The sequence below is a fragment of the Punctularia strigosozonata genome (genome assembly GCF_000264995.1).
Source record: "Punctularia strigosozonata HHB-11173 SS5 unplaced genomic scaffold PUNSTscaffold_3, whole genome shotgun sequence".
NCBI classification, from domain to species: domain Eukaryota; kingdom Fungi; phylum Basidiomycota; class Agaricomycetes; order Corticiales; family Punctulariaceae; genus Punctularia; species Punctularia strigosozonata.
The window spans coordinates 1,205,119-1,232,161 of record NW_006767435.1 but is presented as its reverse complement, the minus strand read 5'-3'; the positions used below and the strand labels follow the sequence as shown (position 1 = coordinate 1,232,161).

At 56.3% G+C, this 27,043-nt stretch overlaps 9 protein-coding genes and 1 non-coding gene across 10 annotated transcripts; 4 read left to right on the top strand and 6 right to left on the bottom strand.

Moving 5' to 3' along the window:
• Nucleotides 1-2,292: 2,292 nt before the first annotated feature.
• Nucleotides 2,293-5,404, bottom strand: PUNSTDRAFT_98672 (uncharacterized protein). Its single transcript, XM_007381005.1, has 9 exons — nt 5,357-5,404; nt 4,957-5,292; nt 3,921-4,895; nt 3,841-3,857; nt 3,683-3,774; nt 3,481-3,611; nt 3,260-3,367; nt 3,036-3,047; nt 2,293-2,951 (listed from the first exon to the last, which is right to left on the bottom strand). Exons 2-9 carry the CDS (start codon nt 5,075-5,077, stop codon nt 2,884-2,886), a joined length of 1,524 nt encoding a protein of 507 aa, XP_007381067.1. The 5' UTR covers nt 5,078-5,292; nt 5,357-5,404; the 3' UTR covers nt 2,293-2,883.
• Nucleotides 5,405-5,775: 371 nt separating this feature from the next.
• PUNSTDRAFT_50497 (uncharacterized protein) lies at nt 5,776-7,535 on the bottom strand. The gene is made up of 2 exons (XM_007381004.1): nt 6,932-7,535; nt 5,776-6,867 (listed from the first exon to the last, which is right to left on the bottom strand). The coding sequence occupies exons 1-2, from the start codon at nt 7,079-7,081 to the stop codon at nt 5,974-5,976; spliced, it is 1,044 nt and encodes a 347-aa protein (XP_007381066.1). The 5' UTR covers nt 7,082-7,535; the 3' UTR covers nt 5,776-5,973.
• Nucleotides 7,536-7,662: 127 nt separating this feature from the next.
• Nucleotides 7,663-7,736, top strand: PUNSTDRAFT_t34. The gene has a single exon. It is a non-coding gene; the product is annotated as a tRNA-Ile (tRNA).
• A 1,416-nt stretch (nt 7,737-9,152) lies between these two features.
• Nucleotides 9,153-9,976, top strand: PUNSTDRAFT_30466 (kinase-like protein; the record flags this gene model as incomplete). The annotated part of the gene is made up of 4 exons (XM_007381003.1): nt 9,153-9,332; nt 9,404-9,463; nt 9,527-9,736; nt 9,794-9,976. Coding segments are annotated over 4 exons (633 nt in total), but the record flags the coding sequence as incomplete, so codon positions are not given.
• Nucleotides 9,977-11,713: 1,737 nt separating this feature from the next.
• Nucleotides 11,714-13,638, bottom strand: PUNSTDRAFT_62191 (SET domain-containing protein; the record flags this gene model as incomplete). The annotated part of the gene is made up of 8 exons (XM_007381002.1): nt 11,714-11,926; nt 11,977-12,178; nt 12,232-12,443; nt 12,496-12,567; nt 12,614-13,044; nt 13,109-13,189; nt 13,242-13,422; nt 13,519-13,638. The coding sequence occupies 8 exons, from the start codon at nt 13,636-13,638 to the stop codon at nt 11,714-11,716; spliced, it is 1,512 nt and encodes a 503-aa protein (XP_007381064.1).
• A 2,235-nt stretch (nt 13,639-15,873) lies between these two features.
• On the bottom strand, nt 15,874-17,218 carry PUNSTDRAFT_98668 (Metallo-dependent phosphatase). The gene is made up of 6 exons (XM_007381001.1): nt 17,031-17,218; nt 16,909-16,979; nt 16,729-16,853; nt 16,485-16,671; nt 16,049-16,422; nt 15,874-15,979 (listed from the first exon to the last, which is right to left on the bottom strand). The coding sequence occupies exons 1-6, from the start codon at nt 17,195-17,197 to the stop codon at nt 15,959-15,961; spliced, it is 945 nt and encodes a 314-aa protein (XP_007381063.1). The 5' UTR covers nt 17,198-17,218; the 3' UTR covers nt 15,874-15,958.
• Nucleotides 17,219-18,854: 1,636 nt separating this feature from the next.
• PUNSTDRAFT_131698 (uncharacterized protein) lies at nt 18,855-19,832 on the top strand (the record flags this gene model as incomplete). The annotated part of the gene is made up of 3 exons (XM_007381000.1): nt 18,855-19,137; nt 19,201-19,730; nt 19,800-19,832. 3 exons carry the CDS (start codon nt 18,855-18,857, stop codon nt 19,830-19,832), a joined length of 846 nt encoding a protein of 281 aa, XP_007381062.1.
• Nucleotides 19,833-22,952: 3,120 nt separating this feature from the next.
• On the bottom strand, nt 22,953-24,541 carry PUNSTDRAFT_63085 (CRAL/TRIO domain-containing protein; the record flags this gene model as incomplete). The annotated part of the gene is made up of 6 exons (XM_007380999.1): nt 22,953-23,497; nt 23,554-23,645; nt 23,706-23,824; nt 23,902-24,237; nt 24,286-24,308; nt 24,364-24,541. 6 exons carry the CDS (start codon nt 24,539-24,541, stop codon nt 22,953-22,955), a joined length of 1,293 nt encoding a protein of 430 aa, XP_007381061.1.
• A 290-nt stretch (nt 24,542-24,831) lies between these two features.
• PUNSTDRAFT_141866 (GAF domain-like protein) lies at nt 24,832-25,891 on the bottom strand. The gene is made up of 3 exons (XM_007380998.1): nt 25,677-25,891; nt 25,529-25,625; nt 24,832-25,474 (listed from the first exon to the last, which is right to left on the bottom strand). Exons 1-3 carry the CDS (start codon nt 25,785-25,787, stop codon nt 25,068-25,070), a joined length of 615 nt encoding a protein of 204 aa, XP_007381060.1. The 5' UTR covers nt 25,788-25,891; the 3' UTR covers nt 24,832-25,067.
• Nucleotides 25,892-26,035: 144 nt separating this feature from the next.
• PUNSTDRAFT_98660 (glycolipid transfer protein) lies at nt 26,036-26,957 on the top strand. Its single transcript, XM_007380997.1, has 4 exons — nt 26,036-26,127; nt 26,179-26,263; nt 26,314-26,372; nt 26,429-26,957. The coding sequence occupies exons 1-4, from the start codon at nt 26,101-26,103 to the stop codon at nt 26,870-26,872; spliced, it is 615 nt and encodes a 204-aa protein (XP_007381059.1). The 5' UTR covers nt 26,036-26,100; the 3' UTR covers nt 26,873-26,957.
• The last annotated feature ends 86 nt before the right edge of the window (nt 26,958-27,043 follow it).

The following is a 27,043-nucleotide window of genomic DNA, read 5'->3' as shown; positions in this document are numbered from 1 at the left end:
CGTCCTTATCGCCGGCCTCGGACTCGGCCGCCGGGGAGGTCGGAGCGGGCGAGGAGACGATCGACGCTTTGCGGGTCCGGGGCCGCTTGTTGGCGGTCGCGGGAGACGCGGCGGACGTGGAGGAGGAGGGGGAGGGGGAGGACATCGCGGGCGCCGAAGGCGGCGGAGGGGCCGACGCATACTGTCCGCTTTGAGCGTGCTGCGAGTAAAGCGAGAGGACCTGCGCGAGCGATGGCGCGGAGGCGCTGCCGGGTGTGACGCCCAGTCCAGCCAGGAATGCGGTGAGGTCAAACGGCGGCTGCTGCTGCGTCTGGTTCTGCAGGAGAGGTAACGATAAGCTCCGAGAGGATTTTGGCAACCGCGGGCGCCATACTGACTTTCTGTTGCTGATGATCTTGCGGGTTCTGCACTACGGTGCCGGTGACGGCGTTGTGGTGCGCATCGGGGTGCGCGGGCCCGGCGGGGCGCACGCCCGTCAGACGCTCGTCGTCGTCGTCGTACCGCTCGTGCGCCTGCTCTTCGCCGGAGCCGTCATATTTTTTATCGTGGGGGACGAGAGGCTCGTCCGACTGGAAGGAGAGGTTCGTCCAGAGATCGAGCTGGGCGGTGAGATCCGGCGGGACCTGGAGCAGCTCGAGCGCAGGGTCCCCGCCCCAGCTCGCGCTCGAGGGCGGGTCGGGGTAGACGAGGTTGAGCCCTTGGAGATTGGAGGGCATGTGAAGCCGCTTTACTGCGCCGAGCAGGTGGTCGGTGGTGTGAGGTTGCGCGAGAGAGGCGCGAGTCGGACGGCGGGAGTGGTGGAGCGGGTCGCGGCGGCGGCGAGATGATTAGAGGAGGAAGGCGAAATCGGTGCGAGCAAATGGCGAGACAGCCCGGTCAAAAGGCGAGCGACGGGCCTCTACATTCATCCACCGCCCCATACGGCGCCGGCGAGGGACCCCAGCCACTGCCGACTTTGCACGGAGATCGTCACCACACAGATAAGATCGATAACGTCCAACGCCTTGGATTTCCCTTAAGTGGACAAGAAAGGCTCCATAAGAGTCTTAGTCTGATGGGCTCTCAAGTCGAATCACAACAAGGATAGCAGCTGGCCGGGGTCCTTCTCTCTTGCCGTCGGACCGAAGCTCCTCTTGGCTTTATAATCGCTTTGATCTCGAAGCAAGGGACGCGTCCAAGACGGAGCCACGCACCATCCCACGGTGGGCTACGCCTGTGCCCAGGGTCCCCTCATGGAGAAACTCTGCTCGTTAGCGTACATTGCCAGAAGCGTTGGTGAGAGACAGGTCGATCGACGTGCCCGCTGCGTCGCTACGAGCTCAATGCAAGGCATATAAGATGAAAGTGTGGGCACGTACCGCACGTAGTACGGTCAGAGGCCGGCGGGCGACGCAAGCTACCCCGATGCAGGCGGATAAATGCTCGGCGCGATTATCCATCCCAGTGCAACCTTCGAGTCCTCAACCTCCATTATGGCACGCTTGTGTCCTTACACGTACTACAGAATGCAGGTTATAGCATGCACCTCCGATGCACCAGGTCATGACTGTCAGTACATGTAACGGCTCACATGCCGTCTCACTCAGCTTGGCCCATTTATAAGTAGCACAGAACGCGCAGAACACTAAAGCCAGAACGCTTCGAGATAACGATGCTGCATACATCATACCGCCGTCATGATCACGCGCTCGCATACTCCTTCCTTCGCCGAAGATAGCTTGTGAGAGCTGCGGTAAAGATGAAAACTGAGATTAGGTGAGAAGCAGTAACGGTCGCTGCGGTGGAATACGTTCCGAATGCTCCTTGAAGCGTGCCATATACAGTGTATATAGTATGAGATTTACCGAGGCGGGTAGGCACGTTCGACATTGGGATGTCTGCGAGCTAGGTTCAGCAACCTCGTGGGATGATTCTATGCCCAGGAATACAAACGTGCCATCGCACCAGGTCCTTTGGATAGCTTTTGATGGCACGAATACCTCCACCGGATGATATGACAGACAACAAACGGCAGCCCTGATAACATGCATCATCATGTACCGGATCTCCGCCGCACATATTGGGGAGGAAGATCAAACTTGAAACGGAGAAACGTTCTGGAAGGCCACAATCGTTGAACGACAGCTTGACAAGAGAAGTGAAGACGAACCTTCCCGTACGCAACCGCAACAAGTCAATTGGGCGCAGGGAGGATGCAGGCTCCAGATGTAGGTGAGTATACCATCTCGTCTTTTTCCGACTTTAAGGGACTGTTGTCGGAAAACCTTGTTGAAAATCCAGAAACGACCGTTATTGAGATGTATACCGCCCTTCCGGCGCACGCGCTATTCACAGCCCCATCTGCCACCTGAAGGCCATCTGTCTGAACATCGTTAGACCCGGGAATAATCGAAAAAATCATGATTGCACGGTCAACGACAGACATCACAGGTACCACCAGGAAAGGCTGATCACCGCCCGCGCCCCGACGGATCCGACGCGCCAAACCGTGATCCGCGAAGGAAGAAATCCTCCCTCGATTCTGGCCTTCATCGTCTCGCGAACCCAGCACTTTGATCGCGGGTTACGTCGACTCGCTGCGCCTCCGACCGCTCCTAAATTTCGCCGTCCGAGTAGAAGGCAGCTCGCACGCGCGCCATATGCTGTGTCCCGCCGGCAGGGCGCGATCCAGATGGGCGAGCCGTTCTCCCCCACCGACCCTCATCAGGAACTCCGCCCGGATCCAAACACCCAGGTCCCACCAGCTCCAAGCCGCCCTACTGACACCCCGACACAACCCAGCCACACGACGGCCCAAGCTGCGGACGCCGCGGAAGCACATCGAACAACCTTCCGCTCACCGCTGACCGCGCCGACTCGCCGTCATATGCATCTTGACGTCCGTCAGCGCTCCGCCTCGTCTAGCAGATGCGGCAGTTCGTTGTCCGGGACTTTCCGTAGCCAGAATGGACCTAGGCACAAAGAGAGAGGGACAGACGCGCACGCGTCACGTCAACGGATCACGTATGGCGCGATGCGGTCTCACAGCGACTCACCGACGGGGTCGCCTGATCAACGTTGAGCCCAAGCCACCGCGGCGCGGCGCGCGTCGGAGTAAGAAGGCAAGGAAGCGTCGAAAATCAGGTACCGTCGGCAACACACGAACGTGTGGAATGCAGAAAGACCCCAAACGCCGCCAGCCATATGAATCAACGAGAAATGAAACAGCGAAAAAGTCAGAAACCGTCGACGGATTGAGATGATGTTCGGCCGAACGCACCCAGTTCGTGCGTCGTCGTCGTCCACGCGCCAAGCACGCCAAAGCTCGAACGCACGCCGCCAACCTGGACGCCCTCCGAGCTAAAACGGATCGCGTCCGGGTTAACACCCCCTGTACACGGGACAAGCGACGATAACGAAGGAGAAAGACAGGTGGAAGAGCGAAGGGGAAGGAATGAGCTTGGAATGGAATTTACCTCCAAAGAGGGCGGCCTTGCTCACCGCTGACGAATGACCAGCGGATGTGGTCGTCGGGGCCGAGCTCGACGTGGCCGACCATCGTCGCGTGCCCGTCGACGTCGCCCCCGAACTTGATCTTGGGCCTGCCGGGATGCTGCGGGTCGTCTTCCGTACTATGCAAAGAACAACGCATCCGCGAGTTGTGAAACGAGGTTCGATGTACGTGGAAAGATTGCGGACGCACCCTAGGATTCGCATGGCGACGTGGAACGAGCGGAAAGCTTCCATGAAGTCCGGTTCCTCAAATATCGACGTGTCCAACGGTCCGGCATCCACCTGCCCATTTTCCTGCGGTTAGTGAGGACGATAACCCTCGCCCGCAAACAGCATCCCGACACGCACACTGAAGTTGTTATACACTGGCCCAACGCCCGTCAGCCGCTGTCACAAAGCATTATTGAACACACCGAATGAGAACCGACCTAGCAGTTCCCGGTGATCGCAGAACGCGAATGCGACGTGCCACACGCCCTCGACGCCTGCCCAATCCCGCTCGACGTCCAGGTCCATCCCACGCGGTATAACGCTCTGGCAGTACGGCATGCTCAGGGGGAATACGACATACACGACCTCGTCCTCCTCCCGCAGATCCACCACGTGCATCGACATGACGTGGTGCAGCGCCTGCATATGCTCCCAGTCCACCCCCAGCCCTGGCTCAGACTCCCTCCCCGCCCGCCCGCTCGCGTTCTGATCCCCGAACAGCTCCGGATCGGGGAGGGGGACGAACGGTCCGAACGCGTTCTCGAATGTGTAATTGCGCATGCTGTACACCCGCCCGCGGGAGGCGACGCGGGCGGCGGGCGTGCGGTCCGCGTCGGTGACGCCGTAGCACGTGTGCAGTCGGGCGCGCAGCGCTTCCTCCTCGCGTGAAAGCCCCAGCTTATCCGCGTCCGCATCGAGCAGGTCGCTCCTGGTAAGCGTCGCGGCGACCCAGATGAGGTTGAGGCTCAGCGCGCTGCTGTCGCCGGGGTGCGCAGGCGGGACGTTGCTCACAAGCTCGAGCAACGTCTCGAGCACCGCGCGCATCTCGCCCGGGCGCGCGATCTCGATTTTCGCGCACACAGCGCGGGCGCGCATGATGCGCTTGAGCTGCGTGGCCCAGGGGAAGGCTTGGCTTGAGTGGAAGGCGGAGGCGAAGTACGGCCGGCCGAGTGGGGTCAGACATCGCCGCGGGTCGTCGAGCTCCTGGAGGAGGTAGAGCGTGCGCCAAAGGTGCGAATCGGCGGCGACGAGCGCATGGTAGGCGCGGCAGGTCTGAGAGAAGGGCGAGACGACGTCGACGGGGTCACCGAACGCGAGGATGTGCTCGATGAGCTCGGACGGGAGGGCATGTATGGCTGCGCTCGAGGCAACGTGCGGCGGAGATGGGAAGCGCGCACGACTTGCATTGCAATCTAGATAGGCAATCGAAGTTTGGTCAATGACGATTGAGAGGGATGCTAGAGGTCGTCGCACCTTTGCGTGCTGCATCGTACATCTCCCCTCTGTTGAGCGAATGTAGTTGTCTTGCCGAGCCATCATCGTTATTGTCCGCTGCGCATTCAACGTCAACTTCGTCGTGACTGCTGTGGACCATCGCAGATGTCGTAACCAGGAACTCGAATGCAAACTTCGTACAGTGTCAAAGGCTCAGGCAGAGTTCTCGGCAATGAATAGCTCAGGCAGCAGCCGGGGATCACAGCGGCGAAGACGAGCGAACGAACTGTTCGTTGGCGCTGGGACCTGCTGGGACCGAATTCACAGTGACACAAGTGGATTAGGTCACGGATGCTGTAGTTGCACTGTTGCAGGCTGATCCTTTCGCGAATTGATGCTCAGTAGCTCGTTCTCTGAGTTCCGGCAGGTGTACGCGTACGCGATTTCATGGCAGACTTTGTCATGAGGCATACCACAGCAGCGATGGAAACCCGGACAAGGGGGCATACAAGATTGACAATTCCATACCCAAGAGGGTCGCAGAGCTCGGGTGTAACTGTTCATTCCATCTTAGGTTTCGGCACCACATGACCGTGCAAGGCATGCATATGTAGATCGGCATCGCATGCGCAGCATATCTACGCCGACAAGTACGGCTGTGACCAATTGCGTTATAGATATTTACATCCATTGAAGTTGAAACGAAAACATGTCTATGGGTACAGCATTGATATGTCGTATAATCTAGAATAGTGATGTGTCCACAGATAGCGAATCAAAGACAGATGCACAAGAAGAGCAGGGACACGCGCGTGGTGAGGTCAACATCGCGGTGACCGGTGAAAGGAGTGGCGGGACTTTGAGAGGGTATTCACGGTGGATGAGGCCAGCGGGAGGCGGCGTGTGCATCTGGACAAGACCGGACCAAGCGAGGGTATCCCCAGTGACTCGAGTGGAGGTTCGACTGAACACGTTTATGCAGACCTGATACCCCCGACGATCCCCCGGCACTACGCCGCATCCTTGTAGCACGACCGTCGTGACGAACAAAAGATGTCAGGAGATCCCGGAGTCCGGAGGCCGCGTGCGGAACGATTCCGGTATCCGTCGACGAGACGCGACCTTCGTGTCCGCCATATCTGTGCGAGAGCCCAGCGGAAGGGTCATCGCCGGAGAAGGTTCCATCTGCGCCGTGCGCACAGGTGCCGGACCGCGGCCTGGCGTCGGATCCTGGTCCAGTTCGATCAGTCCTCCCTTCGACGCCTGGCGCATATGAGTTGTGCGAGCTGGCTTCGAAGCAGGGGTATATCCGGTGCGCCGCGGCGACTCGAAGGAAGGGAACGCATCAAATGGTGATGCGGTCTTGGGCACGGACCAACTGACGTCTGCCATCTCGTGCTCCTGGTCATCGCTCGCGGACGTGTTGCTACGCGTCGAATCGAGTGAAATGCGGGGCACGTTGATCGGCAGAGCGTTGAAGATGGATGTCAGCGCCGATGCCTTTGTCGAACGCGTGGGTGAGCGCCGTCCGGCGGGGATGACGGGGGCGGACGCGCTGAGCGGAGGCGTCGAGAATTTGCGTGGGAGCGTCTTGGAACGGTTGAGCGCGGATGATTGAGAGGGCGGAAAAAAGGATAGTCTGGAGGCGGGTATGCGTCGGATGGTTGCGGTAGCGGGTAAGTTAGGTGAACCCGGGCTCTGGGGGTGACCATGAGGGGAGATACGGTTGAAGGGAGAGTCGGTAGGCGAGTTGATGGGTGGAGGGGAAGATGGACCAGGGGAAACCAGGGCTTCGACGAGGTCACGGCGAGACGTCTTGTCCACCGGGATGTACAATGTCTTGCGTAGATGTATTGGATCCGAAGGCCACAGCTGATTCGCTCGACGCAGTTCAGATAGTGCAATCCCGTACTTCAGAGCGACTCCAGGTAAGGAATCCGTAGGCGCAACCTAAACGGTCGCACCAACAACGCGTCACTCTTCATGAACCTTATAACGTGTATGCATGGCGTACCTCATGCACGATGACCGTGCGCTCAGCCTCCTTCTGGTACGTGGCTCCAAGTGGGGAACCCAGGGCATCCTTCGACGACTCGGGCTCCTCGTATGACTGATCGCTCAACATGCGATTGAGCACGGGCCGCGTACTCCCAAAGAAGTCCATCTTGGTCGGGCTGAGCCCAGCAAGCGGGTGCAGTCGCTGGGCGGCGCTGTCCCGACGATCCTTCCTCTCGTCCGCCGTATGCGACCGATGATGCCCCGACGTTCCGGGCCGCGACTTGCTGGCACCTGCGCTAGCGCTATGCTGGTGTAGTTGATGACTCTGCCGCGATCTGCTATGAGGGTCGAGCACACTCTCCGATCCTCGCCGCCGATATCCTGGCCTCGTCTGCAAGCTCGAAGTAGATGACCCATGACGGAGTGCTGAGGTGTATGAAATGGTCGAGGGCGACTCCGCGTCGTCGGCGGTCGCGAACGGGGTCCCGTACAGGATGTCGTCGTCGTCATCATTGTACGCGGGCATCAGGAGTCCAGCTAGGGAGAAAAGGTGAGGCTAAAGAGATATCTTTGCATACGGAACAGCCGTGGATGGGACAGGTGTATGTGATGGCCCTTCCTCGGCTTCAGTTGCATACTAACTTTGGGTACAACCCGGCCGGGCGTGGGTTGACGCGCTTACAGGGCGTTACCGCCAGCATCCGCCTGTCACAAAATGTATATGCCTGTTTTGGTGTATAATTCCATGGCCGACTAGCTCAGTTGGTTAGAGCGTGGTGCTAATAACGCCAAGGTCGTCGGTTCGACCCCGGCGTTGGCCATACCTTTTGCTGTCAGAGTCCGTTGAGGACCCCAAGATGAGTGAGGACGTACTCCACCACAAAACTGCGTTCTGGCCTTGAATCTCCTATACCGCTTTTCATCACCCAGCATGACCGCTCGAACGCACGACTACGCAATCAATACGGGTGGTTTTCCTCAATGGCGTACGCCGAAGATCATTGGATGGCGTCCATGAAAAGGAACCACGCTACCCTGTGCGCAATATGCATATTCCCTTATCAACTACATCTGGTCATCTTGGATTACTAGCTGTCGACAGCTTGACCAGCAGGTGATCAAATGCCATATCCGCACAGCTCCTAATCGTACTCTAGTCATCATCAACATGCGGCGCAGCGCTTCAATACATCCAAGGCTCCCAATTGCATACCTATGCGATATTGACAGTGTTCAAGTTATCTACCCCCTTTCGTCACTCTGAGCTTCAGAGAGGCCACCGCTCGCCTCTACACAGCAAAGTATACACTTCAAGCTTCCTAGGCTTTATCCGGCATTTGGAATTGTTCCACCGCGAACGGCGCAGTTTTTCTCTCACCATCAACAAGGTCGCTATGCGGGTGGCGTCTGTGTTCTTGCCACCCACACCTCACAAGCGCATATAAGCTCCCAGGAATGAAGGCTACCATTGCTGAGTCCTACCCTCTCGCTGGATCATACTGGAACTTACAACGGCTTTCGCTTCGCCTCGCATTTACAGGCTACTGTCGATCTAGAACCCCTGCGGTTGACCCGTTTGTCAGCGCAGGGTTACGGATCACATAACAAGTTCTGTCCTCTGTCAGTGGCGTTTCCTGGCGATCTCCCGGCTCGCACCCAGAGGCTTGAGGGCCTCTGACCCGTCCTGAAATCTGACTGAACGCGCGTCGAAAGCTACTATTCGGAGAATACGGAACTTACATCTAGCGCCCGCTGATCTTCCCGACCTATTTCTCGAGCTCGAACGACTCGAACGCAGCCTCCCGGATTTGGCATCGACAGACGTTGTGGAACTACTAGAAGTTATCAGTGAAGTCAGTGCCGCTTTCGGTTCCGCTTCGTTGGGATAAGTGAACTCAACATTAGTTCAGCTCGTTTTGGACAGGTCATGGCGGGCTGAGGTGGCGCAGTCTGCTCGCGTAGCCTTCCTCAGATTGATGGTGAAGCTTGCGTGGGCCAGCTCTCAGCTCCCTTCGTCTTTATTCCTCAAGAATGTGATCGTCTACGACCGGGATATCCCAGCATACGGGGGCGCGTATGCTGATGTCTTCCGCGGAGAGATAGACGGACAGCCAGTTGCTCTGAAGCGCTTTCGTACATGGGTTCGACCAGATAGGCATAAACAATGTCTCGATGTGAGCTCCGCGGTGTTGAGAGTGATAACCGCGTGACCAACACGTTTCCCGCAGATCTTTCTCAAGGAAGCCTTGGTCTGCAGTTACCTCCGACACCCCAACATATTACCAGTACTGGGCGTCGACGTAGCGGTCTATCAGCCTTTCATGTGCTTAGTCTCCCCATGGATGTATGGAGGGACTGTCGTGAATTACCTTGCAACCCGCAGGGGATCCACCTCTCTCGATGCCATGATTGAAATGGTATAACTTGCTCAGAATTTGGTCTACGGCTACAGTTCTGATGGGCTGACATCACATGGCAGTTCCAACAGGTTGTATCCGGTCTCGCATACTTGCATGGAGAATGCATAGTTCATGGTGATTTGAAGGGGGTAAGTGCTGTTTTGTCTGTTCTGCGATTTCACTGTAAATGGACTAATGTCCACCGATCCCAGAGCAATATTCTGGTAGATGAACAGGGCAACATACGGCTCGCAGACTTCGGGCTGGCCGAGCTGACTGAGTGTTGGTGTGCCGGATCGACGGTAGGGCAAGGTTCAACTCGTTACATGGGCCCGGAACTGCACGACCCCGACTCGTTTGGACTCGTTTTCAAGCGAACGTACGCTAGCGACATGTACGCCCTTGCTTGCCTTTTTCTCGAGGTGAGCTCTTCTTTCGATTCGCTTGCTTAGAATAATGACTGTAGCTTCGCCCTGTAGATGCTCACCGGCATGGAGCCCTTTCACGAGATACAACGCGATAGCACGGTGATTCTTCAAGTCATCAGCGGGGGTCGACCAACACGGCCAGAATCATCATCATGTCACGGGATACATCTCCCTGATGATCTATGGGGCATCATGGAGGATTGCTGGAAGCGACAGCCGCATTTTCGTCCTTCTTCGAGAATCGTCTGCGCCAGACTTTCCTCGCTTGCATCTCTTACTCAGGATATTCGCCAAGCACCCCCACCCACGGGCGTTGGATGGGCTTCGTGGATTCCCTTTTCCTTCGCCGCCATGCCTATCAGAGCAGTGCCTTCTATAACCCGTACGCTCGATTTTCCGAGTGGTGATGCTGATCTGCTACGTTTCAACGGATGTCACCGATACAGAATATGGGACTGGCCTCAATGAATCCCGCGGCTTCATCCGTCCGCTGTGCTCATCCCGAAGTGCTTCCAATGGAGTGGCGCTCGGGCAACCACATTAATATTTTTACATCGCCATCGTCAGTCTTTTTCGGCGAGTGGCGATGATGTGTACTCTGTTCGTCGATCGTGCTGATGTAGCGCATCCTCTGGCTGATTCCGGCGCGTTGAGAAGCTCTTTTATTTATTTGTTGTCCCTCTCGTAAACCCCGTGTCAGAATACTTAAGTGTCTCTCGGGATAGCTTTTCTCCTGCCATTACCATAGCTGCGTGGTCTTCGTCTTGATAAGATGTGACCATAACTAAGTATGTCGTAATACGATGTTGATTCAACTCAACTCACCGTCGTGTTCGCTCGTTATGTGCTATATGAGACACTTCGCTATATGATGCTCTCAATATGACTGGAAGGCAGCCTCTCGACGACCGGACATGGCACTCCTCGTTCCAAGAGACAGTGAGCACGTCAACCACTAACTCTACGCATATTGCTCCTGTCGCTCCATGAAAACGAGATGGTACAGACAGGAATTATAGAAGGGCAGTTTCACCCGAATCGCCGGCGTGATCGCTGTGGGCATCGTCGAGTGCTTCTCGCACCTGTCTTGACACCAGCCGCTTTGGGGAGGGCGGGCTTCAGTGCCGTGGAATCCGTCGTTGGTGCGCGCGCAACTACCTTCAGAGTATCGTCCAGATAAATGACCCTTCGGGATCCATCGCGGCATTCAGTCCCCCCGCAGCGTCGCCGCAAGTTCGCTTTTCGCGACGTACCAGGGGGTTGCCAAGGGCTGTGTTTTGCCTGCTTCTCGGGCGGCAGTTGGTGAGCTGCTTGGTGGGAGTGCTGCACTAGGAGCTGGTGCGGCCAGTGCAAACGCGATGATGAAGGAGAGAAGATAGAAGAGGGTAGGTGCCTCATTGTCGTCGTTGCCGATATCGTAGGGCTTGTTGACATAGAAAGATTTCAGACTGTCACGCTTACGTTTCTCCAGGTTGCCATACTAGGTTCATTGCCGGGAAGATAATCCTGCTTATGTGCAACAGATGAATCCATCCATGTGATGGTCCTCCTTTGTCCCTGGGGTTCATTCCGCCTTGATCGCATCGAAGCTCGCCCCGTCGCAATCCATGTACTCTGTTCTGTCTATGACCCGACCGTGCCTTTACAACGGAGGCGTCGCGGGATTGTTAAGGCATGACCATGTGCATGCGGTCGGAACTGAGATCATCACAGTGCGATCGTTCAAGCGGGCGCTCGTTGTATGTGGCTGCATGCTGCGGAATGCGGTCCCTGTCAGTTCTCGGAGTTGGACTTGGTTCCCAGGTCTCGAATCATGGGGGAGCGAGAGGGCACGTCTAGATCCAATCTGCATAGATTACGGACAACAACAATGGATTACAAAGCACGGTTCACTAAGCGATACATGGGATGTATGCGTACCATAACACAGACATGACGACGACGACGAACGTCCCGTGGGACATCTTGCCATTACCGATGTTTTACCTTCTTACTTTGCTTTTCGGTGCCATTTTTGCCAGCGCTCCTCTTGAGCATGCCGCTCGGAGGTTTCCTTGTCATCTGCCCGACCAGGGTTTCGACGTGATGGAGTGCCTTCCGCAGTATGTGCTTCTCTGCTAGCCGGACTATCACTGCCTGTCGCTTGTTCTCTGAAAGCGCAGTAGCCAGAAGCGCCTCGTCATCCTGGAAGATCAGAGTTAATCGTGACAATAGAAAAGAAGATCATTACCCACCTCAATGCTGGTGGGATACTGTTGCAGGCGCTCATGCAGGGCGCCGGTGACGACGTGAAGTATCCGTACGTCGTCCACTTTGCCTTTGGGGAGTTTACCTTTGTCGCGCGTTTTGGTCCACTCAGTCGGAGGGAGAATAAGCAATCGAATCAGCGATACTAGTTCCGAAGGCAACTCTGCGTCGCGGGTAAAGACGAAAACGCTGAAGGGCAGTGGTGAGTCAAGGATTGTAGTCCGGCAAAAGCAGCAACGTACTCATCGCCACCCTCTTCTAGCCACCAATCGATTCTTTCTTCTAGTTCATGTGACTGCTTTTTCGAGTTGACATGATTCAGGACGAGGTCGGCGCGGACTTCGACGATATCAGAAGGGTTCCCCATTCCGTCACCATCGGATAGAGCAAGGAGGTCCACATGACCATATCGACGAAGAAGATCTGAATTAGGTGGATCTCCATAGGTGTTCCACTGGTCGTGTAGCGTTATCCCAGAATACATTTCATATAGTCGAAGGACATACAATTTGCTCGCCCGATGCGATAGGCTTGGTAGTGACCATGCGAAGGTCTCGGGATTCATAGAACAGTTTCGCCTGGACGCAATAAGTCAGATATTCGTAACATGAGCAAGACCCATACATTCTCAGATCCATAACGAGCATTCAGCATGTCAGCCATTGGGACCATAGCGACGTCGCCCGAATCGTCCTCGTCTTCGCTATCTTCCGCATCGCCAAGAACAGGGCCCGCGGCGGGTTCCTCGTCGACATCCATGTTATTTTGTCCCGATTGGGTACCGCCAGCGTCTGATGACACGAAAGAAGCGTCTCCTGCTTCCGCATGTTCAGCCTCCTCTTCGGTTTGGGCGTCTTCTGCATCGTGATCTTCGTCGCCCGACCATTTCTCAACCGTAAAGCACCGCGACAGAATCCGGCTACCCATGATATGAAAACGCCTTAAAGAGTAGGTACTCTCAATTGCTTCCGGCTGAAAGATGTCCGGCCGGCTCCTCACTGTCGGAAGCAGTTTGTTGTGGTATTCCTTTTCCGCTTCATCTTTACCAATCTTGTCTGCATATTGGTGGCGGTGTGAGCGCAGTCCATCATCCCGACAGAACGAATCAAACCTACAGACCTATTATTGCTGTAGCGTTCAGTTCAGATAACTCCTCTTCGCTCCAGAACATCGGGGTAGAGAATACGTCAGGCAACGAGGCTGTCACGGGAACGTCAGTACTGAATACAAGTGAATAGTCAAATAAATGTACCAAGATACTCTGCCCAAAGAGAATCCGGTTGTGCCTCTTCCCACATCATGCAAAGGATCAGCCCTACCCAACCTTTCCCGAGCTCGTACTTTTTCCATTCTTCGGGTATTCTCAAAGGCAAAGACGAGGTACGCGTCGATAACGTGAGAGAACGAGGCAGGGTGAACAACGCATGCCCCTCCTATAGATCACGTCTGTTCATTAGCTCTCGTCAGCTTGCACGACATCTTGGTGGACCAAGCGAGGTGGTACAGCCAATGCATTGAACTCTGCTTACCGGAATATCTCCTAACGCCACCGCTCCACGTCCTCCGTCCGCCGGAAAGACGGTGAAGCCCATGGCTGATTCGTCGATGCTGCCTCCACGACGTTTGAACCACTCTACGAGATCGTCCATACTAACAGCAAGGCTTGGAGCGGATCTGTCTTGAATTGTGGACATGTTCCTGGTTCCTTGTTCGATATATATGCAAAGCTACAAACCGCGAGTCGCGGGAATCGACGAGGGCGGCGTCAAGAGCGATGGCGCTCAAACTTTTGCAAACGCGCATCCGGCAGTCGATAAGGCCGAGTTTCCCACAGTTGTAAGTACGCGCTCGTGACTGTGGGAATACTACTTTCACAGAAACCCCATCCAAGTTCAAGGGTTCCTGGTACGGCACGAGATGGCGCAGGGACTGCATGTCGGATACGGCGCAACAAATTGATGCATGCGTTATCATGCCTGTACGCACAAAGGTATATTAAAGGAGGGTGGGGATTGAAGCGAGTCTCGCTTGCTTATGCGTATGGCAGCAGGTGAGAATACGCTGCCTCACTTGCAAGGATCAAAGTCTGGACATATGCGGCGACTTGATGCGAACTCGACATTAGGTACATATTACGTAGGGACTCACAGAAGCAGGGTCTCTCTCTACGTCCTGAGCTGACATGTCGCAGAACCCTGGGCCAAGCATCCAGAATGCACCCGGCGCGACTTCTTCGCACTTCCGTGAAAATAGAGCGTCGTTGAGATGCTTTCTCTGATGGGTCGGGCTCATCGGTCGTGGCACCCTTGACGCCTCTCATCGAACACTGCTTAACATACGCGACCGTGAGGCACCCAAGGTCTTCTCCGCGGTGAATAGGCTACCGCTCCACACGGCACGGTCGGCGTCTTCGGGAGGCGACTACCCTTGACTTCGTAGCATGATTTGAGCGCATCGCGAACGTCCGCGAGTATCCATCTGTCTCCAGGGCCATATGCAGGGTCGGCCAATGTACCGGGATATCCGTGCACCACACGATGAGAATGGACGGGTTTGCGCTCTGGAGTCCGGCGTGGGGAAAACTCCGGTATCAACACGTTCCTTCGAGCGCAAGAACGCAGGGGGTTCTCGACTGCGCAGGCGGGAGACCTCCAGTTAGTTCCATTGAGCTGCGTATAGTAGTAGAGGCGATCTCACCGCGACGTGTGTCAGGCCTATCCCCTTGAGCAGATGAGATCCCTCGCTCATCGATGCAGCGGCTTGTGTGCTAGTGCCCCTACCTTGGGCGGCCAAATGATACCGCAACTGTTGAGTAGCGCGATTGCATCGAGTCTGATTTAGAGTCGCTCGAAGAAGCCCGTCTGGTGCGCAATTGCCCGCCTATCGATGGTGGAGGCGTACCGCAGATCGTCCGATAGGAAAGGTCACGGGCCCTCACCAGCCCAGTTGGGACATGAAGAGAGATGGAAATCATTGTACGAGCTGGCCGGAGCTCACAAACAATTGCTGAGTGCAGGCTTCGTTGAATGGAGCGAGCTCAAACGCGATCGGACTTGTATTCAACGGCGACATCATCCAGCGCGCGGTCGGAGGCGCATGCCAACAGAGGCGTTGCTGCTCCGCAGGTATATTTGCACGTACCATGTCACCTGTTCGCCCTTCGACGTATCTCGCGAGCTGAAACCGACGCGATCCTCCGGACGGAGTTCGTGGGACAGGGTTATTCCCACCGGGTACTTGACAGCTGGAACGGCCGATGATCCCAGTGTTGCTTCCGAGCTCGATCCCAAGACTGAGCGTACCTACTGTTTACCCAAATTTTACATCACCAGCGCCGCTACGAACCGTAGAATATGATGGGCGGGCCTCCATTGGCTAGCTCCGGGCATTCATCAGCGTTCCATAGGGCCCGCCCAAGATGCCCAGACCCCAGGCGACCCGATTCTTGACGATTAGAGAAGATTTTGCACCCGTCTTTATTCAGCTCCCCCAGGGGCGCGCAAATGGAACGGGCCCGCGTCGCAATCTCGAGAAGCTCGAGACCCGAGAAGTCGGAGGGTGGAGGGTTACAGCACCTGACAGGCTCCGCGGCTGGAGGGGGGTTCGGCGTGGAGCTGTGGACCGCCAATAAGGTTGCAACTCTGAGTTAATGGGTCGTTGGCCGACCGAAGTCTCATATCTACATATTTGGAGAAGTTAGCGCGGATACACGCGATGTTGAGAGCCAATAGACCGGAATAGCCTGTCAACCTATATCGGACTCACTGGAGGTGGATGGTGCCTGGGATCTGAAGGAGAGTTGCGTTTCGGAGGCGGTGCTGACTGTGGAAGACAGTGGGAACCCAGGAAGCTGTGCCCGTTATGTATCTTTCAGCAATAAACGTAGTACAGCATCCGCTTGCATTAATCCATTACAATCCGACGTTTATTCATTATGCATCGTGACACAACCCATCAATGCGATACCGATTATAGGAAGTACTCGGGTAGCTAAGATAATTGAAACAGGTGGTTCATGAGCGATCGAACGCGTACGCAATGACGGGCACATCGGCGTACCTTTCCGCCAGCACTTTGTGCGGCTTGGTGACTAGGACCGTCCCGCTCGTTTTCGGGGGCCGCCTCGAACACGTTGAAGTACATGCTCTCGCCCGGTCCCACCTCCAATATGCTAGCGCTGTTCCCGCAGCGATAGCAATAATTAGGCGCGCTCCATACGGTGCTGAGGTGCTTGTCGAACAATGACGAGTACCCTTCCATGCACAGCTGATGCGCGCGAAGAATATGCGACATGCCATTGGTCTCGAGGAATTTGTGGACGACGCCTGATCCGAAGGTGTACCCGGCTCCTCGGGGAGAAATCGCGAAGTCTTCCTTCTCAGGGTCCGGATCCGACCAGACGAGGTCGGCCATCGCGCCGTCATGGGGGATCTCTAGGAAGACGGAGGGGTCAATTGAGAGTGTCAGGATTAGGTGGTGGACCCTAGAAACGCACCCCGAAATCGATCGACGACCTTGATTTGATCTATTGAATGTATCGAAGGCGACAAGCCGCCGTGGACGCAGAATATTCGGTCGTCGATGACGGCAGAGAGCGTGAGGAAGTCGAACATGTCGGTGAAGTACGTCCAGACGTGTGACGACCCGTACTTGCGCACGCATTCTGTGTAGAAACCGTAGTTCTGACTCGCATGAGTGGTGGCGTCTCGCATGCATGTGGAAGGGGAGGGATGACATACCTGAGTGACCGCACGCGTCTCATGGTTGCCTCTGACGAGCTGGACCCTATCCGGCCACCGCAGTTTCAGTACCGTTAAGAGGGATATTGTCTCCACGCTGAACAGTCCTCTGTCGACGTAGTCGCCTGAGACGATATGTAAGTCCGCGGACGCCAAGTCATAGATCGGCATGTTGCGCACCCAGGAATAGGTAGTTCGTGTGCGGAGGATAACCCCCTATGCGAAATATTTCTATAAGGTCGTAGAACTGGCTTGATCTCTGCTTAGTGCCTGGAGGAGCCAAGGGTAGCATGAGTGCCTACCCATGGATGTCGCCGACGACCGTGATTGGCGCGCTTACGTGCACGACATTTGATTCGCGCATGAGGATTTCCTTCGTCTTCTCGCATATTTCGCGCAAGAGAGCCTCATGTAGGAGCTGTTTTCGGAGTAATTGCTCTATGCAAGCGTCCAGGTCGAACGGCGCCATGACGGAGAGGTGGGCGAGGCGGTGGGAACGATGATGACTCGAGGCCGCCAGGTCGAGCGTTTGATAGCCTCACCGCCACGCGTCCCGGACATCGTCTATCCCACAACGACAAGCGGGCTTGTGCTTGTTACTCAACCACGGCGACCACAGCACTATAGTCATTCAATGCGCCCGCTGATCGTGTCTCATGCCCGTACGATTGTGCCTGAAAACGCGGCAAGCTCCTCAGAGGCGGAATGATTCGTCCAGACAACCCGGTGAGGTTCGGAGCTCCACTCTCGTGTTCACCCTTTGTGATTCGTTGACATTACTGGGGCCACCCCCGGGGCATCGCCCTTGATGCTCGGCAAGGGCATATTCGCTTTGCTCTCGTGAACAGGTTTCCAACACACACCCTGCCGCATCGATACGCAGATGCGTTTGTGATAGCGGGGGGGATGGAAGTGCGTCTCGCGTCTGACCTCCGTCTAGGCTTCTGAGCGCGCCATTCCTGCTGTCTATTGTTCTGCGTTGGGCAAGCTGAACGCGCGCGCAACCGATCTCGCGGCGACCTTGCTCAAGAGCCTAGACACGTCTCTCGGCCAGAGCATGCAGCTCACTAGCGTCCGCCGCAGCGCAGTCTCGCTGACGGCTGTGCGCGCATCCTCCCAACGGAGGCAAACTGCAACGCCGATCTGCCCTGTGAGAAGGCTGGACATCGCTCTAGGGGTTGCGACGCAGTATGTGGGGGACAGAGACTCGAGTGACATCTGCTGTCGGGATCATTCACCGCCCTCTGCGGCGGCGTGCGTGGTTGTTTCGATGACGCCCCCCGGTCATCCTCCGTCGGCGCGGGAAGCCACCAAGTCCGCTCCTTCCCGCCGTCCGCATTGCTAATTAGCAGTCTGGATAGCCGTTACTTGATCGCGCGCCGCTCGCGTGCAGCGATCGACGCCCTGGCGCACGTTTTACAGGCAGGGCAGTGGGCGATGCAGATGGCTATCGCGATCTCCGGGACGCGCGCGACCCATCCGCGTATTGCGGTGTACATATTCGTGAAGGCAAATCGCGCGGGATGATCAGCTCCTGATATCGCAGCGCGCCATGGGATGGTCCGCCGCTAATTCCGGTGGTCTGGGCGACGTTGCGCGTGCCTCCGTCCGGATGCTCCGGAGTGCCTGTCGCGGTGGCGTTCTAAACTCGCGCTCGCGTGGTCGGGCCCCACGCGACGACGTGTCGATGACTGGACCTTGTTCTCCTGCTTTGGCGGGGAAAATTCTCGCTACACGCACAATCCACCGTCGCACTAGCCGCTTTTGATGCGAAGCGTCCAATTTGCCACATCCAGCGTCGTTATATCCAAATATGGATACACCGCTCGCTTCTTCCGGTTTCCGTCTGTCTTCGTCTCTCCCTAAGCTTGGTCGATACCCTGCTGCTGGCCAGCGCCCCGTTTGCCGTATAGGATATCCGTCACCACGCGATGATATCGCGCGCTGATCTCCCCAGCCAGACCTCTCTTCTTTGGCCGATGGCAGCGTGGTCATCGTATCGGCCAAACCTGTCACACCCTCACCCTCGCCCAAACGCATAAAAACTCCAGCATGCCCACCTCCAGTCCTCCAGCAGATTGCGCCTACTCTCGTCTTCGCCAAGCAGCTGCCTTGACCTCATCGTCATGCCTTCCTCTTCTTCGCCGGACAAACAGCCAGGCGGCAGCCCTCCCCGCGCCCAGCTGCCTCCCCGTACCTACCAGTCCTCCGAGCTTCAGCACGCCATCGACGAGTTGCGCGCACCCTCTCCGTATCCCGATGATGCTCAACGCTCTTCCGACAGAACCTATGCCAGCGGCGCCCCGTACAACGTCCCTTCGGCGTCGTCTGCTTTCACGTACACCAGCGGGCCTTCTCCCTCCGTCCAGCTCCGAAGCCAACCCATATCCGTGCCGGGCTACCTTCCAGGTACGTCCCCATCACCTATGACATAGTTCCTGCTCATGCCGAGGATTCGCCCCTCCCACGCAGCCTCGAGCGGCCCACAACTGCGAGCTCTCCCGTTCCAGCATCAGCGTTCGTCAACTCCTCGGCCCTACCCACACATGGGCGCCGGCCAGCAAATGGGCCAATCCAGCTCGAGCGCCGCCCAGCTGATGCCGCACCCGAGCTACACGTCCCATCACCGAGGTCATAGCGTCGATGGCTCCGGCGTTCCGCCCTACCCACCTAACCCGAACGCGGGAGCGTACGGAGCCCATTACCCCCAAGGCACGATCCCGACGCCGTCACAGGTCGTCAGCGCCGGGTATAGGCAGCCTGCAGGCCAGAGTCCTCCGCTTATGCTGCCCCACAATATGGCATCGACGTCTGCGGCTGGCTCGCCTCCTCAGAGCCCGGGCGGTCCGGCGCCGCGCTACACCTGCCCGCGCTGCCCGAAGACGTTCTCTCGCTCGCACGACGTCCAGAGACACATCGATACTGTCCACTCGGCTGCTAGCGGGGCAACCAACCCATGCCCGCATTGTGGCAAGCCGTTCAGTCGCCCGGATTCGCTCAAGGTGCGTTCGTCCTTTCATCTATCGCGGCGATCTTAGAGTATGTTCATTGATTTGTTGATCATCTATCAGCGACACGTCAAAAACGGATGCGAAGACGCCTAGATCGCCTTCGCTCGCGGCTCCAGGTCGAGCCGTTGTCTCTAAATTCCCAGCGGAGTGCAACGCGCGAGCCCGCGAGCCATCCCGTCTCCTAGAAGCTCCGAACTCGGACTCAGAATGGACTTCCTGACTAACCGGACTGTAACGTCTGCGCCTTGTTGTCTTGCTTGATGTGCTTCCATGTCCCGTCTACTGCTGTTCTTCCGTTTCCCCCCGCCTCTAGATCCCGCTGCGCTCGCGGACCGTATGTAACAGTATTGCTAAACCTCTTGATCGTGCCTTTATCCACGTTTGGCACATGCGCTGTACGATAGGACGGTTTCGGATGACTACGCGCTCCGTCGTTTACGGCATTCCTTACGCTTTCGCTGTCGATGAAAGAAGGGGTCATTAATCATGAAAAGGGATCGAAGGGGATACGCGAACTCGGACATGCATCGATGCACTGAGATGCATCACGGACAAAATTAAGCATGCGAACCGGGCCCAGCCACAGTCTCCGCCCTCGCATCGACCCGTTCGAAGGAAGTTCAACGCGCGCTGACAGCTCGTCTTTCAATGTCGCGACCCGCACTTTCGCTCTTACACTCAGACCCCGGCTCGCACGAGCGCTAAGATAACATTTCTATCGTGACATTATATCGGGACAAGGTGTGTATTCCCGTTCTCCTGCCGGGCTTAGAGTGGGTCGAGCAGGCCAGAAAGCCCAGACTCGAGCGCGGGGGAGTACCCGGAGATGGATGGGCCTTCGTGACCAGGGTCCACCCGCCCGCCAGCGGCGACTCCAGCCTGGCACGAACGAGTCTCGGAGGGACGCTGGCGCCGGGGGGCAGTCCGACTTCTCGCTCGGTCATCGCCGTGGATCGAAACCGTAGCCAGCCCCACGGGCGGGGTGTGCGGAGTATGGTGCGGAGTGCGCGGCTGATCATTAGATTGGCTACGCCGATCCCTCCCGCCCCAAGGCGTGGCGTGCCTGGGAGAAGCGCACGGACTTCCCGCCCCCTCCTTGGCCCCTCCTCGCTTTCCCCGCAAAAGCCTGCACAGCAGGAAGTCGGAAGCAGAACGGGGCATATGTCTGGGCCCCCTCCTGTGTGTCCAGGTGGTGGTACTGGGTGTGAACGAGATCGCCTCATTGGTCGGGAATACGCGGACCAATCTACGTTGCATCGCAGAGCGCTGGAGAGTATATTTGGGCGCCACGACCCTTGTAACATCCTCGCAATCAATCCATCGCGGACACTTGTTACAGATGTTCGAGATAAGGTCCTCGATATATATAACCACGCACTCAACCGTTTAATGTGTCCGATTGCGTTAGGTTGCCATTGATGGATCATGGTGAGGGCGGGGGCGATTGCACAGTTGAATGAATGACTTGCGAATGAGACCCATGTGGGGAGAGAAACATCCTGACTCTGCTCTTACCCGATGTGGCGTAGTTGTATTGGCGAAGCGGTCCGGAAGGCGTAGCTGGTCAAGGAGATGTTCAACGGACGTCGATGCTGAAGGCGACGCGTTTGCTGTATGGAAGTGTCATTAATTGACGTATGTAGAGTACAGCCTCTGTCCGCATCGAGCGCCAATGCCGACGCTCGGGTGGGTTGTCCACGACCATCGCGGCGGGCGCGCGCTCTGTCCTCTTCTCATCGTCATTGTAACTATTTGCGTGCACCAGCACCTTAGCAAGCGCTGTAGCATGATGGAAAACGAAGGCGAATCAACAAAGAACTTCCGTACTTTGCCTATTCGGCCGCCAGAAGAGCCCTAGGAAGAGAAAAGGCAGGCGAATCTGGTATTCTGTCCTACCCTTCAGTATGTTCCCGATCTGCCGTGTCTTCTCATCTTGATCCCTGTCAATCGCGATGTAATCGGTGATGCGTATCGGGCGAAGCCTTTCGCGTCGAAGGAGCGTCGCGTTGGCTGTATGCGCTTTGGGCCACGTCCTTTCCACTTTCGCTGTGTTCCCGCTCCTACTCGCCGTACTCGCGCGCGACGAAATCGTTCGCCCATATTGCAGACCAAGATGGCATCAGAAGCTACCGGAAGCCGTCGTCCACGCTGGCGGCTTGGGAGACACGCTTGTCTTGTTTTGCGCACCGGGCATATTTTCACCGAGATGATCCTCGTGCACCGGTTCATGACACCCTGTGGAGGGGCAGTACTCGATCCGGAAGGTGGCCACAAGTGAATTGAAACACCCATCGACCAACAGATGGTTGACCACACGAGTGCGAAGAATCAACCAAGTTCCGGGTGCCTATACTGCAGGAGGATCACACTCTGGATCGTGAAGTCTCGGGCCGATCCGCAACGGCATTGTCTGTCAAGCCTGTCCAAGCACCGGTACCTCGGACAACTAAAGCGGAAGCAAATCTTTTCCGTCGTCATCCCATTCAAACGTATCATGGCCCGGATCCTCAGTCCTCTCAAGCTCCGAGACTGGCGCATGCATGGTGACAGCATCTTGCCTCGAACGCTGAACGATCCTTAACGGACAACACGGCGCATATATTCTGGCACACATCAAGTTGGGCATTTCCTCTACCATTCCCATAGCATTTGGAGCAAACTCTTGCAGAAGCCCTTGCCGGTGATTGCGATGCTCCGACTCTCCCAAGCTTAGAAGTTGCTGCGTGCGTCTCCTCAAGACAGCACTTTTTACGACAGACATCATGGCGGTCCGGACGCTCGTCCGGCGGTGGATATCATCACAGACTCTTCGATGTCCGTTGAACGAAGATGACAGCCTACGTGGCGACGACTCTGATCGTGCAATTTTGAGCGACGATCGGCACGGCGTAGCATCGTATACCAACGTTACGTCTAGCAAGCGTCTCAAGGAACGGCGCGCCAAACAGAGGGAGCACACAGCGCGAGATCTGATCCGGGTTTCATGCCACCGCCGGTCGGACCGACTACCAATACACTTTCGATTCGCGGATCGCTCGAGACTCGTACGATCGTCGCACTTACCAAGTGCGCTGCCAAATACCGATCGCACCCGCGTACAGGTGCAAGAATCGGGGACTAAGCGTGAATAGGAAGTATAGCATACGACAGGCAACCATCGAGCAGGCGCATCGCATACGCAACGGGGCTATGCATACATAATATCGAATAAGTTCATCCTAGCGTTCTTTGCGTTGTCCGCGGAACCCGGAGTGCATGCAACAGCCTATTCAATGCAACGAAGGTCTTCCCCCGCCGGGACTTCGCAGCGCAGAGTACAGCGAGCAGGCACAATACGAATACGATCCTGAGCGTGCCCCGCCAGCGCGTCCACCAGAGGAGCGCGAGTGTGCGCAGCAGATCGCGTTTTCGCCGCCGTCCGTGTCGTAGGTAAGGGACCGACGAAGAGTGATGGTGAGCGCGGATCGGGGGTCGCGCCGGTGATCGCGCATCGGACGAAGACGACGAGAAGGGGTATGAAAATGTCACGGGGTAGCCCCAGAATGGGTTGAGCACCGAGGTGGGAATGAGTGAGGGTATGCGATGCAGATATCGATCTTGTTCCATGGTTTGGATATGATTTGAGGGTTCGTCTTCGGAAGTGCAGGAGCTATCCGGTGGAGTGGGCTCGTTGGATGATTCGGCAGGGGTATCCGGTTTGACGAAGTCTAAGAGGGGGTTCTCAAGCTCGAGGAGGGAAGCCAAGTCGCCCCCATAATCTGCAAACGGGTGATCAACTCATTCAGCAATCGATGGTACGAGGAATGCTGCCCACCTTGTGGTAATGCAGCACACCCGAAGTAAGAGAGTAACTCTTTAGTGGACGGGAAGAATATTCTGGATAAAGCAGCTTCAGGGAGCAAGCGCCTGGAAGTGATATCTGTCAGATCACTGTTCGATGGTGGGAAGCACGACAAAACCACTTACTTCACGATGCTCCACATACCGGAGTGTGCCCAAGTGTGATTCACCATGCAAACCACACCGAACATGCCCGGATACCTCGGCGATACCTCGCGTGTACAATATGAGAGCATTTCCGGGTTCTATAGGCGAGCATATGTCAGCGATGCAACCCATGCAAGTGGTTCGCGCAAGGCGCGAGGAGCGAGAACGCACATACAAAGTTTCTCATTGTTGCACCCGACACGTCTATCAGCACGGCATACTGCAGAACTGGCCAGTCTCCATCGCCAATAGCGGCGTTCAGCTGAAGAAGGTTGATCCGGAGGCATTCCATCCACCAGAGCACTTCGTCCCTCAGGGTGTTTCCGCTAGGTAGCGGATCACGAGACCTGAGGACGATGATGGGGCGCCCTTGAGGGTCTTTGCATGTTGAAGGGAGGAGACGGAAGAAGGGCTTTATCTCTGGACCAGGTCGACGCGGTACGGTGGACAGTCGCCATCTCAACGTGTCTTCGAGGACTTTGGAGGTCGGGTCTGTTTCGAACGAGTTCCGCTGTCAATGAATTAGGTTACATTTCGTTGTATGCAGAATCGAACTCACCCGAAGTATACGAAAGATGGTTTCTGTGGGTCATGTGGTAGTTAAGACAAGGAGCTACAGATATGGAACGGAACCTACGTCGGTCGTCTATCCACTCCTGCGCCCATTGCACATCCTCTTGGGAAATGTCTAGTTCAGCTGCTAGCGAAGGCAGATACTGGTTCCGTAGCTCGCTCTGCAGCTGCAGAACATCCGCTGAGTAGCTGTTGTACTCCGATTGTAGGAGCTCGTAGTTCTTCGCGAGCGTCGCCTCCATCAATCAAGCATGAGCTAGAGACGTTTCCGCAAGGATTTGGTGCTTTAGGTGAGGCTAGGGCCCTCGAAAGCGTTGAGGCATGTAGGAGACGGCCGTCTCCGTCTGCAGTGTGTGTTGCGCGCAAGGGACATGGCGAAGTGAACGTGATTTACGGTGCGCCACAGCCCTTGGTCCGATATAATCGGAGGTTCAGACTTCGGCTATATTTTTGCATGTGCAAGCACTTGGCAAGCACTCATGACCTCTCCTGACTCGTGCAAGCTTGTTTTGGTTTGATATTCCTGTGTGCTGTTACCCTGAGTTATTACGGCAGTGATTCCAATATACTGTGATCAGCGGACTAGCGGAAGTCGATGCTCCGAGGATCTGGGGATGTCGTTTACACGATATCCCACAAGGACTATAGCATGTTGTGCTCCCGATACTCTCCAGAAACATGATTATTGGCTGTCCGCCACTCTTGTGAACCCGAACAGTGGCCAACGAAACGTATCGAGACGACGATTCTTCCTCTCCCGACTCGCGACTACCAATCGCACGCCGCAACGAGCATCTGGGCGATTCTCTCCAACCCGACCTGGTCCTCCTCCGTGAACCCCGCGAGAGCTAGGCAATCCAGATCGAGGACGCCAAGGTTTACGTCTTCTTCGCCGTCCCGCTTCAGGATGAGTGGTACCACGATCTCGCTCTTCGTCTCGCCATCGCAGGCGATGTGCCCGGGGAATGCCTCGACGTCGGGAACGAGGACGGTTCTTCTCTGGACATAAGCGGTGGCGCACACTCCGCGGGCTCTCTCAGGAGGAGATACTTGGATGAATTGGCAAGCCGGTTTACCACAGAACGGGGCCAGCAGAAGTTGCTTTGGGGTGTTGGTGCGTTCGGACGTGGCGGTGAAGAGCGGAGTAGGGAACAACGTGGATATGAGGTAAAATCCTGACGAACTGAATGAGTGTGACAACATGGAAAAAGGCGACGTAAGGAACTGACCACACCAGTTCACCGCTCGCTCATCGGCACCAAAATGCAGAGGGAAGGCAAGCAACGAGGCATATATCAACGACGCCGCGTTGGACAAGTTGGTGACCTGCAACCTGTTTTCAGACTTTCCTAACGAATCGTGATAAGACTGACTTACCCAATTCCTCTGGCCCTCTAGGAGAGCAGACAGTTGTAGATGAACGTGGCTCCAGAAGTCCGCCTTCGACTGAATGTGAGGCGGCACAAGCGCAGAATCCGCGTGAGGCATCGTTTATATCACGTATTGTCAGGTAGTGTGCTCCTAGGTCGTCGACCTGAGTGAAGCGGAGACAAGTCCATCACGTCGGGACGATGGATGGTCGTGAAAATGGCCACAACGAGCGAAAAGATGGCGAAATTCGCATTTTCCAACGCCGGCAAATTCCGGCAGTCAGTGTGGCAGTGTAAAGATTAGATAACCCCGATCACTACAGCCCCAGGCGCGCTGATCAGATCTGGGTCCTGCGCCATCAGCATACGACCAGCAGTCCCTGCCCTCTTGCCAGCACACCCACCTTACTGTTCACGACCATCCTCACGAAATGGCTCCGTATCTCGAAACTGTTAAGGTACCGCGAGCACCCGTTCATCATCTGAACGTGCTCTGATGGGACATGTAGTCCTTCGCCACAGTCGAAGTGACCGACGCTGGCGTCGACACTCTACAGTTCCTCGAGGCCACGAACGGTCTTATTGGCATGTTCGGTGAGTCACATTAGCTTCAATGAATGATAGTACCTGATCAGATGCACTAGATCTGCTGGGGTCCGCTGCCTTCTCGGCTGTCCAGTCCGACTTGAAGGGCAATGTTACGGTGCGCCTGTCAGATTCGTCTTGCAAGCTGCAAAAGGCCTGAGCAAGATCTACAAGAAAATCCGCGCCCGATACGATGCTGCTCCCGCCCAATCGGCCACGCTCGAGGAGCTCGTGAAGAACGAGCAAGGCGAGAAGAAGCGCACCGCGACGGAGGGCCTGATGTGGCTCCTCCGTGGGCTCTCCTTCACCTGCAAGGCGCTCCAGAACGCGCAAGCGAACAAGAGCGAGGAGCTCTCGGCCGCGTTCACCAAGTCGTACGAGGTCACGCTCAAGAAGTTCCACAACTTCGTCGTGAAGGGCATCTTCAGCGTCGCCATGAAGGCGTGCCCGTACCGCGCGACTTTCTACGAGAAGCTCGCGGCGGACCCCGCGGGCGGCCCGTCCGTCCCGTCGGACAAGCTCGATGCGGAGCTGAACCAGTGGTTGGACGCGCTTTCGTCGATCGTGACCAGGCTGGAGACGTTCTACGAGAAGGGCGGCTACGGCAAGGGCTTCTGAGGATAACGATCACGGCTCTGGATGTTGTCATAGTTGCGTGAAGATTATGCTTGGGTGCATGCCAGTCAGCATGAGTGGACTAGCATCTAGCATGCTGTATGTTGTGAGAGTGGACCGATGGATCGAGGATGCGTGAGATCCCAGATAAGGCATGGCTGCGCGTCATGATAT